The 12,036-nt window shown below is 39.3% G+C and overlaps 1 protein-coding gene and 1 pseudogene across 1 annotated transcript in view; both read left to right on the top strand.

The window, feature by feature from the left end:
- The window catches only part of LHFPL2 (LHFPL tetraspan subfamily member 2), a 118,790-nt gene extending 111,545 nt beyond the window's left edge, over positions 1-7,245 (top strand). Inside the window, exon 4 of the mRNA XM_053931353.1 lies at positions 6,844-7,245. Coding sequence (XP_053787328.1) covers positions 6,844-7,100 — 257 coding nt within the window. The 3' untranslated portion in view covers positions 7,101-7,245. The remainder of the gene's footprint in view (positions 1-6,843) is intronic.
- Positions 7,170-11,339, top strand: LOC128782246 (uncharacterized; annotated as a pseudogene).
- The last annotated feature ends 697 nt before the right edge of the window (positions 11,340-12,036 follow it).

Below are 12,036 nucleotides of genomic sequence, written 5' to 3'. Positions count from 1 at the left end.
GAATTTACCACCCACAACTGAATTTCTCACTTATGAGCATTGACTGAGCCTTTTATTGGGTCATGGTAGATTAAAAACACTCATTGCTTTTTTGGGTTTTAAGGTAAAATGTGAGAGGTGGCTGTGCCTGAGCAATGGCCTGATGACTGGAGAGTCTTTGTTTACCTCTGTACTGAAAAAATGCAAACATTTGGCTTTTCCCCTATAAGTTGCTTTATCTTGACTTAATTGCTTGAGTTGATAGCCACCACATGGGAGCCCCAAGTGTGGTGACTTTACACAGCTGACAGCCTGCAAAGAGACAGCAGTGTCATTTCAAGGCTTGGTATTGATTTTACTTGGAGTCTTCACATTTTCTTTCCTCCCAGCTAATGGGCACTCTCACTACATACATAAAAATTACTACAAACTAATGGTGAATTTACCCTCTCCTCTCTTAAAAACAGCAGTCTGCAGGTTCACACTTCACTTCAGAGAAATCTAAGCAGTAAGATCATACCAATATAATAAACAACCCCCAAATTCCTCACATTGAGCTAATAAACTGAGTTATTTTGTGGCTTTTTTGGGGGGGTAGTAAAACATAATGGTTGTGTGTCCCATCAGTAGTCCCCTGCACTGTATTTCTTTCTCTGTTTCCAGATTGCAATAGCACTAATGTCATCAGAGGTTACGAATAAGTATCTACAATTTGCATAATATGTGGGAAAAGAAGCATGAGAATGCTTCCTCAGCTTGGGGAAGGCAGTGATTAGGGAAATATTTTTTCTTCTGGTATGTGCATGCCCTTATAGTACCCTGAGACAATTCTAAAGGGAAAAAGAAATCCATGCAGGTTTTGAGCCATCACCTGGTTGTAGTATTAAACTACTAATTCTCCTGTCTCAGCTTAGGGTATCCCAGGTACACTGAAATCTATATATGTGAGCAGTCACCTGCAGTGATTAAAGGTATGAAGGTGTACACTTGCCTCAGTGCACTGCCTGTTGGCAACCCTCCCCCTCTCAACAGCTATGCTTCCAACATGCCCCCAAACACATCTGCTTGTGTTAGCTTGCACCGACTATGGTGTACAGGTAGGTTTTTTAAAGCATTGATCTCATAATGCTGTGAATTTTTCTTTTGTTTCTCATGCAGCATTTATGAGCGGGCCAGAGGCCATTTCCAAGACACTAAAACATGCAAAATCTCCCCTTTCCTTCTGGACAAAGACCTACTTGCCTCTGCTTGCATTTGGTGGGTCTGGCAGCCATCCAGGGGGCTGAAGAGCAACTGCAGAGGCAGGTCTGGGGCCCTGTGCTGAGGGTACTGTAAGCAGTGCTCCAGTCAGCATCTCACGCTTTTCCTATAGCCAGTGTGGAGTGCTAGAAGCACCATGTCAGCAGGCCTGAGCCCACCTCTTGAGCTCTCATCTGATTAAAACGGTATTACTGAATCACTTCACAGGCTGAAGGTGTCTGTTTTGCAGCTGCCAAGTAGGAGGCTGTCCCTTCACCTGTCAGTCAGGGGGCAGTGATCAAAAGTGCATGAGTAGCATCCCTGGTAGCATCCCTACTGGGTTTGTCAGGAAAAGTTTGTATATAGGGAAGCATTATTGGTTTAAGCTACACTAGTACATTTGTACTGATATTTAACACATGAAATGTTCAGGTAGCGTATTGACACATGTGGAAATGTGAGCAATAAAGGCAGGTTGCCTGGCTGATGCAGTATCTCTGGACTGATTCTCAATCCCTGTGGTTTTGCAGAAGTTTAAAACAATCAGGATCAGTGCCACTGGGGATGCAGCCCACCTGCACTGCACTGCAAAGCTAGCCCTTCCCTGCTTTTACCCTCTTACCATTTCTTTTTTCCTCTCTTAAAATGTTGCTGCTCAGTCGTGCAGCTCCATAGGAGCCTCTTGCAGTGCCACCTCATTGATCACAGCTGCTTAATTTCCTCTTTCTTCAGCAGTATTTAAAAGCTTTTTTTACTATTTTGCTAGGAAATGAGTAGATAGTTTCAGGCTTTGCAATGGAAAGTGGCTTTGTTAGTATGTGCTCTTGTTTAATATGGCACAACAGCAGCTGCACAGGAGACTGTCAAAACTAAATAGCATGCCTTCATTTGGCTAAACAAGCTTCTGCCCTACCTCCTGTCTCAAGGGTTGCTTCCAAGGAAGAAGAAAGGCTTTCCTCAGATCTGAACCCCAGCTCATAATGTGACATAAAAATGCCCACAATGAAAAGCTGGTCTGTTGGTTTTTCACAATGCTGACCTGGCAGCATTGCTGCAGCATAGAAAACCAGGAGGAGCAATAACACCTTGCTGCAGCTGCAGGCCTTTAAAAGGGGAAAAAGTTCTTGGTGCACAAATACAAAAAGTCTTCTCCTATAGGAAAAGCATTAATCAACTGTCTTCTGAAATATTTTTGCACAGTGATGCAGTCTGCTATACTGATATTGATGTTCTCAGGGTACTGTAAGGTTTTGCTTTCGTTTTAGGAGAAAGGAGTTGCTTTTGCACCATTTAAGTAAAGAATGCCTGACGTTTAATAGGCTGTTGTAATCAGGAGATATATAGTAATCTAATAATAACATTAAAATCTAAATCTCACAAAGGCATCTTTTCAAAAGCAAGTAATTAGGGCCTGATAATAAGAGGTTATGTGGCCAAATTGCCTTCAGTGAAAGATATAAAAATGTTCTCTGCTGACAGAACTTACACCAAAGAGTTATAAATGAGGTCTCTGGGTAAAAAAGTAATTTGAGTAGTTTTCTGTTATCATTCCTAGGCATCTGGCAACATTGTGTGACATTCTTTCATACCTCTGTTTTGAGGATTCCTAAGAAAACAGGTAACTGAGAACTGACAACAACTAACAAAAAGGAAATTTTGAAAAATGATCATACTGATTTCAAGAAGTGGGATTGTGCTGCTTAAAAAGTAGGAACAGGAGTATGTGTACAGCAGAAGCTGCAGTTTCAGCAGTGCAGCTGTGCCCAGAGAGGGAGTTGGATCTAGAACAGTGCAAGCATGAGCTCTGTGAGCCTGTAGATGAGCACAGTGGAAAACAGCTTGTAATGTTTTCAGAGTAAATTTGTTCCTCCCAGCAGGGTGAACAAACAGCAGTAATTCCACAGGTAGGTTGGCTGTGAATTAAAAATCATTTATACAAATGCACAAAGAACTGAAAAGATTCATTGTAGAAAACTTGTTCAGACAGAGCACTCAATTTTTATTCACTATTCTTTTTCATGAGTATTGGCTTCTCTTCAAAGACACAGGGACAAACAAAAACTGATTTATTATATAATTATAATTAACTATATATATAACTATAATTAATATTTACTGTCCTCCTGCTAGATATGTCTCAAGGCAAACAGTCAACAGAAGATAGTTTTTTTTCTTCTTGTCCCTTTGCATCCCTGTTTCCAGGAGCAGAGGGAGTGGTTCTTTTTGAGGGGTGTCTGCCTGCAAGTAGCTGAGCAGTTAAGTGCTTTTGTTTGCTGTCTGCTGTTCTAGGCAATTTAGGCAATGGTTTGCACTATTAGTACATTGGAGCAGTATTGGTGGAGCATTATCTGCCTGTTTTGTTCAAGCTGCAGGAGTCATTGAGATGGGCTCTGTGACTGTCTCTTCTGAGATACTGAGTAGCAGGAGGCAAAGCTCCTCTTTAATTGAACACTCCTCTTTGAGTGGATTGGGAGAGTCAGGGCGGGGCCCTGCACAGCTCAGCCATTGCTCTGGACATGGGAGCTTTGAGCTGAATACGTGATGAGGGGCCTGTGCCTCTCCACTTGCTATTAGCATGAACCAAAGGAGTGCCTTTCTCCTGTGGGTATTTTGAATTGACTTAATGGAATCATCTTTATTTACTTTTCCCATCAAGCAGGAACCAGTTATTAATGAAAAAAGAAATTGTGATAAATAGTAGATATAATGCTAAGAGGCCCATGAGACACTTTCTGTCTGCACTGAAATGGAGAAGTAGAAAGGAAGTTTGGTAGTGAAAATGCTACTTTTTTTTTTTTTTTTTTTTAATTTTATTATGCTGGTCCAGTATAGGAGTTACAAAGTTAGCTGTCTGAAATCAGGTACATACTCTGACTGTATTCAGATCCATAGTTAAGGCTTTCCTCCAGATTTTGTTTTCATCTGTGAGAAAATAGGTGAAGTTTATCAAATTGTGGCTTTTTACAGTATTTATTATATTTATATATCCAGGAATTTTATGTACTTTTGGAAAAAAAGGGCTAAGTCAGTAAAGTCCTGATGACTACATCTGGCAGCAGTGCTGTGCCTTTTGAGAGCCTGAGTTCTGGGTAGTGGCTTTTCAGCTTGGGGCATACATTCCATGAACTAGTAGCTTTCAGGAGTTTCTCAGTGCACTAGTTTTGATAAATGTGATGGATGTGTCTTCTTGGTCCTGTTTGTGACGCTCAGCCATAAGCCAGGTTTGCTGTTGAACATGGGCTCTCTAAGTTTGTGAGTGATGGAGTAGTAAACTTAAAAAACTTGTGTTGGCAGCAGCTACGCTGGCATTTCAGATCCAGCTTCTTAATTCAGTGATGGTGTTTTTTACCTACCAAAGGACTTGTAATCGTTAGAGAGAGTAGCGACTGGCCCATACAGATGTGCAGTCAGAAAGATACATAGTGTGGTCATACTGGTTGCACAGAACAGGAAACTAGTGATGAATAAAGGAGAAGGAACTGTTGGTGTTTAGTCTGAAATGGCTGCAGGGCTCAGCAGGATGAATGCACAGCTTATCCAGGTCTCTCCAAGATAAAGCAGTACTTTATACTTAATGTATTTGGCCAACCAGCCAGGAAACACTGCATAAAATTTGTCATTGGTTCTTAAATGTAAACAGTGCTGAAATCCCTCCACAGAGAGAGGATATCACTCACTAATGGATTTTGCTGCTCCAAAGAGTAATGACATTTAGGTCATTCATGCCCATGGTGTTGTGTCATCATTAGAAAAACACTGGAGGAAGGACTTTCTTTTGTAAAATGTCTGACATTCATAGACATTAATTTTAGACAGTTGGACGATGGTTTTTGCATTTTGTGTAAATTAACTGCTTACTAGCTCGGACCCACGTTTTCATTGTTGGTGAAGAAAATTTCATGCATCTGGCCACATTTCTTCGAACCAACAATTAAGGAACCCCAACAAAATGCAGAGGAGTCTAACTGCTAGTCTAACTGAATGGAAGAAGATGTAAAGAAGTCTTTAAACCTGTTCTTTGTAATCTCTTAGTTACAGGAAGGGAAAAAAAAAACTGGTTTTAGTGCACAACTTTTAGCCTACTTCTAGAAGGTGACAGCACTTTTAGCAGCTGTTTTCATCAGCATACCAGGTTAAATAAAGGGCTCTAAAGTGCAGGAAAAGTTAATCAGAAATATTTATGGGATCTGGAAAGCTATATTCATTTTCCGGAGAAACTGATTGTATTTAAACAAAAACTGTATTTCATAATTTTCCTTTTCTTTTAAGTAAATTTTTAAGGTAAACAGAAAGCAAATTTTGATACTGTGAGCTGTTCTTATGTTTAGCTCCTTCTCTACATTGCTTGTAGGAGGGAGGTACGTGTATAATTCATTGTGATTTTTTGTAGTGCCCATAAGAAAGCACTGTAGCTACTAGCATATTAGACATTTTGATTAAATCTCCTTTCTTTGTGCAAAGACACATGTGCAGGGACACTAATGTGACTTTCAATTTCCTTAATTAAGCCCTTCACTACTTAGATGGTTTTCATAGAGAAACCTGTGAATACAAGAAACAATCACATGAGCAGAACAACTAGTCTGAGCTTTTCTCTTCCAGCCTGAGGCACACCAGACCTTTGAGGGTGTTTATCAAGATGGGGAGTTGAGGCTTTTGCCCCTGCTATCACTGGGAAAGTGCTTTCCTTCTGAAGTAGTTAGTCAGCTGTTTGGAGGATCCCAAGGTTACCTAAGCACTGGCTATGAGTACTTGGATCTGTTTGTTTGAGGCTGACTCCAGAATCCCTCTGTTATGAGTGCAGCTTAGTGAACTGGCAGTATTATCTTTCTGGTATGTCCTAATGTGGCCAAAAAAGTAGAAGTGTAACTGGTTTTTTTGTGGTTTTGGGGTTTGTTTTGTTTTGTTTTGGGGTGGGGTGGGGTTTTTTTGTTTGTTTGTTTTTTGGGTTTTTTTTGTTTGTTTTTTGTTTTGTTTTTTTTTTGTTGTTGGTTGTTTGTTTTGTTTTGTTTTTTTTTTTTTTTTTTTTTTTTTTGGGTTTTTTTTTTTTTTTTTTGGTTTTTTTTGTTTGTTTGTTTCATTGGTTTGGTTGTTTTGTTTTGTTTTGTTTTGTTTTGTTTGTTTTTTCCAGGCAAGAAAATCCAAGTAGGCAAAATCCAGAGGAAAACAGGCAAACACATTTATGGTGAATGGCTACATAAAGCTAAATGAGGGCTAGCTAAATACAAAATCAAAAGTGGATGCAAGTATTCCTACATTTTGGAGAAGTGCAAGCATAAGCAGTAGGTGGAGATGCTTGAATATTTTGCATGCTCTGTATTTGTAGCAATAATGTGTGAGAGGAAAAGATGTAGGAGGAGTACAGAGATTAAAATAAGGAATTAGGCCATTATCATAAAAAGTAAGCCTTTCACAACATAAATCACGGTGTAGCTTCAAATTTAGTTGAAAGACTGCATGGCATATACTAGGGAACAATCAGTAAAGGACGACTGGATGGATGAGATGGCAAGTTTCTCCTAATTGTGGTAAATTATGAGTATTAGTGACCATAGTAACAATTACTAGATGTGCTGCATTTGGTGTTAGACTGATTGTAAAACTTCTTTCTGTTTTTATTTCTAGGGCTCTTCCTTATCTTAGGCTTGATACTTTACCCTGCAGGTTGGGGATGCCAGAAGGCGATAAGCTATTGTGGACCTTATGCTTCTGCTTACAAACTAGGAGACTGCTCCTTGGGCTGGGCTTTCTACACAGCTATCGGCGGCACTGTTCTGACATTCATCTGTGCAGTCTTCTCGGCGCAAGCTGAAATAGCCACATCCAGTGACAAAGTGCAAGAAGAAATAGAAGAAGGAAAAAACCTTATCTGCCTCCTTTAACTCCAGTGGGGAAAAATACCAGCACCTGGATCTTTATCTGCTTTCCATTGACTGGGCAAGCAGATCCATTTACCTGTTTTTACCATTTGTGTGATTGAGCCCCATGCATTCCAGCCCTGAACTACTGAAAGGGTCTTTCTTCTTTGCTGGGCAATGAGGATCAGAGAAAGGATCCCAAGAAAGCAGAATGTAAATACTTGGGGATATTTTTAGTTTCATTCTGTGATCAGGACCCAGTGGAATATATTAATCCAACTGGGGATGTGAGTAATCACATGTATATAGCATGAATGTTGTTAAAACTGAAAAATTCTGATTGATTGGATTGTCTAACCCACCTTGGTCACTTTGAAGAATTTGGGTTTAAAATAATAAAAGCCAGCACATTTTTTTTTTTTTTCTTAAGCAAAAGAGAACCCTATTTTAATGAAGCTTTGTTTCCAGTGGCTCCCCTCACTGGTGAGTATTTCTTCACCATCAACTGGTTTGGTACCATTTTCATGGAGGTGCTTTTTGGTACTGAACTTCCTAGAAGTACAGTGCTTTCTTGGATATTAACTCTGTGTTGGGGAGAGTTGACATTTACACCAATCTTAAGGCATTTAGAAAGTCAAGTCCTTGACAGATTTCTCTCTCTTGAAACTTAGAGCACATGGTGTGTGCAACTTATTGCAGGTTAATATTGTTTCCACTGACTAGACAGAGAAGCTGTTGTTAGACTGGCTCTCCTGATTCGGATAAAACTGAAATATTTCTACAGCCTTCATTAAAGTTTCTGAAATCTCAAGCAGGTAACAGCTCCCCACAGCACCAGCCTTATCTGGGCTGCAGCCTCTACTACAACTGTGGGTTCCACATTGTACTTTTTTCTCTCGTCAGTGAAATATCATTCCCAGTCTACAGATCAGTCTGTCTCATGACCCAGACGCACATGAGTCTTTAGGAAACTTAAATTTTTCAGGAAGCCTTTACAAATTCTATGTGGCTGGGAAGATTTCTTTTCTTTTTTTTTCTTTTTTTTTTTTTTTTTTTTTTTTTTTTTTTTTTTTTGTTTTGTTTTGTTTTGTTTTTTTTTGTTTTTTTTGGTGTGTGTAGTAGTAGATGTTTTTCCAACTACTTCGGCAGAACTTAAACAGACCTTGCCACAAATGCCTTTTTTTTCTCAAAGCCAGCTCGTTGTGTTATTTGTGGTGTTGCCTCACTTACTAGAACTACTTCGGATACCAAGTTTGTAAGGTATTTTAACAAACAAAGGAATGATGCAACTGTACCATAGGAGCATTGGGGATAATTGATCTGAGTAGTTCTAATTAAATACTAGGTGAATTTTAGATTCCTTTTCTTATTTCTTGGTAATTTAACATCATCTAGTGACAGTATTGCTTCACTATTACACAGAGCAGAGATTCTTGGTTTTGCCTGGTCAGTCCCTTAAAATGTGCCATTAGTTATTAAAAAATTGTTGTTACTGTCCAGGTAGGTAGCTGCTTTCAAGGCACTCCTGACATGCTTCACAGGATAAGAGCTGTTCAGCAATCCTGATGGTGGGCCCGGGGCAGCCTGAAGGATTGGTGAATAGTCACAGAGCTGGGGTCCCCTTCCAGCACCTGCTGCCCACCACAGTCACAGAGCAGCTCCAGCCTGTGCCTCTGTGCCCATGGCACCTGCAGCCTGTGCGCTGGACAGATACACAGGTGACCTCTGAGACGCGGTGCAAAAAGGTCAACTTCTGCCTGTATTCAAAAAGGGATTGTTTTAACCTAGCCTCTTCTTGCATTCACCTGCTCCTGCAACCCACATCCACCGTCTTCTACTTTAAAACAGGGAACTCATGTTCTTTTAAACATTGAATTTAAATCCCCTCCAAAAGTTATTGTCTGGGACCAACTGCCTGCACAAATCAAGATTTTAATAAAGCAAAATTACCAGCACAAAGTGGTGCCTGAGGGTGAAAATCAGAGCCTACACACCCTGTCCACACTTGTGTGACTCGTTGGCTTTGCCCCATACACATCCCCCACACCTGAAGGATATGCACTGGGCTTGTACCTGGAGTCCAGCAAGCCTTCCTCCAGGCATTCCTCCTGAGCCCCTTCTGGAGCATGCACTGAATGTGGGTCACCAGCTCAGCTCTGCCCTGCCCTCAGGGGCCCTGCAGTTGGAAAAGAGGGGGTAAGCAGTTGTATGAGTACCATATAAACCAGCTAAAAATTAATTACTAAGCAGATGTATGGTTTTAGCTTCCTTAGGTGGGTAGCAATCCAAAGTCAGGTCACCACTGCCAACAAGTCTTGACACAGTATTAGGGTGAAAAATGCTGCATTGGCTTGAGCACTTGATTAGCCAGAATCAGGTCAGGTTAGTCCTTACAAAGGTTGAGAGAACAACCTTTTCTGCTCTGGTTGAGAAGTAAACAACGAACAACTTCATTATGCTGTGATCCACATGATGCTTAAAAAAAAATCAATAGTATGTTTTTATTTGGGTTTGGGTTTTTAAGTATTAAAGAGATTTTCAGTGGCACATTTTGCTTTTGTTTGCATTCGTAACCAAGAAGAACCAGCTTTTCCGCTTGTTGCTGGTATGTTATCAGCTTGCTCTGCAACAGTATAATTAACTAACTTGCAAGAATATCCATGTTCATCACATAGTACAGATAGAAGACAGGCTAGGAAGAAATACAGAGGAGAAATAATCAGAATTTATTTTCTCAGGGTTCTGTTTTTCTAGCAAGTGATAAGGTGGTATATATGGCAATTTTTTTTTTTTTCCTGGATGAGGTTTTCAGGTGCAGGGTGCACTCATTAAATTTCACAGCTGTTTAAATTGCTCCTGAAGTTCACCTCAGCAGTAGCTTTCAAAGGCACTTTGGGAAAGAAAAAAAGCAAAATCAGCTTAAAGCTAATTTAACTGATTCCATGAGCGGGCTGTAGAGTGTAACTGCTTCTTATTGTACATGCACTGCATAGAATCTAGAGGAATTTGCTGTGGATACTTTAAAACCTGTGTGCCAATTATTCCAGTTTAAATTTGTTTTGTGGTATTGAAGATTTCTTCAGACATCTGTGGTTTCATCAACTTCTTAAACTTATATTCAATAAAGTGCCATCGACTTTTTTTTTTTATTGTAGCATATTTATATATATATATATCTATATCTATATATATATATATATATACAGACTTGTGTGAGATGTGCAATACAAGGAATGGGTTTTTTGGTTTTTTTTTTTTTGTTATTTTGTTGGGGTTTTTTTTAGCTTTTGTTTTTAAACAAGTGATTGGAAAAGGGACTTCCCAGGGAAGAAGTGGCTGGAGTTTGGTGGTGTGGACATAGCATAACACAATAAAATCACTGATGTTGAAGATCATTACAACAGTAGAAATAGCAGCTTGAGGATTTAACAAAAATATCTTCTAGATTCATTATAACTACTCAGAATTCAAATCTGATTTCACACTTCTAGTGCGAAGCTGTGTCCACCTCTTGCCATTAACACTCAAAAAGCTGAAAAAGCTCAGCAAGGTTTCTTAGTGTGCTTTATTTGTAATATGGCACTGCAAAAAACATTGCTACTGAGCTATTTCTGGGTTGTCTATATCACCTTTCTATCTATTTTACTCAAAAAAGTTCTTTGGATTCTGAGATTTTTTTTTTCCAGCCAAATAATTTCCATTTTGCATTGTTACCCTCCCCCGAAGTTTCCCACATCCTAGTGGTAAATGGAGAGGAGTTCAGGCCTTCCTTGAAAGCCATGGGCACTGGTGCCTACACCTCAAGGAAAGGGCAGAGTCCAACAAAAGCAGAGCACGGCAGCAACGCATACACAGCTCCTCAGTATAGAAAGAGTGGCTGCAGCGATCCAGATAGAGTAGGTTTTGAGCCATGGTTTATTTGTGGTACTGTTTTTCTGTTCTTGACTCACCACTATGTACATTTGTTAGCATGAATGATGTACCTAATGTCTTCTTTTTAATCTAAATTTCAATTAAATGTGAGTTTTTAAACTTTTAACAGGAGTCTGACTACCTTAATACAAGCATATTGGACAAGTTGAGCCAAGCTGAGCTTTGATTGTAGTTTTAATAGCATTTAAGATCCCAGTCCAGTGATGTATTTCAGATTCCCATCTGACTTAAACAGTTATTACTGCTTACTGATCAGAAGTATGTGATCTGAAATTGTAACTATGTGTTATACAGTACAGTTGCATTAAAGAGACTTTCTAATTGAATATAGCTCTGACAAAATGTGTTTCATTTTGCAACTAAAGCACTGCATTTCCTTTTCATGAAAAAGGATATTAACAATTGTAAAACAAATATTGCTTCATCATACACAGATTTTAAAAATGGTGTTTAATGGTGTTTGCCACAGTGTGTTTTAGCTTTCAGCTGTGACATGACAAACACTAGAGAAAAAGCTAGTCTATAGCAGAACCAGGAACAAGGCTTTCAGTAATTTAAAGAAAAGTCAGCATGTCACTGACAATGTGGACAATGGTCCACTTCTATTGAATTTATATATAATTATTCATGTATAGTTTAATTACACTTCTGACAGTTCCTAAACTTCAGATAACTAGCTTTTAGTTACAGCTTGGAACATCTAGAAACCTACAGTCCAGAAGTTAGGGGACAGATGCCACTGAATGCACCACTACCACCATCAATTTATGAATTTCAAAACAGGTATAGATAGACCACTTATTCTCCAAATATAAAACATTGCTTAAAGAAATTATGAGGTACTGATTTGAACAGCTAAAAATATTACCTTCTTTTTTCAGTAAAGTTAATGGAGTTGCCAGTAGCACAGAGTTTGAGTCTCCAATTGTGTGTATTGTTGTTACTCATTTCCATATTCTTGTAACTTGCTGGGTTTAGAATAGTGGAGCAGTCACAAAGTGGATGTCTATTATCAGTGTTAGAGTGA

The sequence above is a fragment of the Vidua chalybeata genome, chromosome Z (assembly GCF_026979565.1).
Source record: "Vidua chalybeata isolate OUT-0048 chromosome Z, bVidCha1 merged haplotype, whole genome shotgun sequence".
Classification (NCBI taxonomy): domain Eukaryota; kingdom Metazoa; phylum Chordata; class Aves; order Passeriformes; family Viduidae; genus Vidua; species Vidua chalybeata.
Note: the sequence above shows the minus strand (reverse complement) of the source record. Positions and strands in the feature narration are given on the sequence as shown.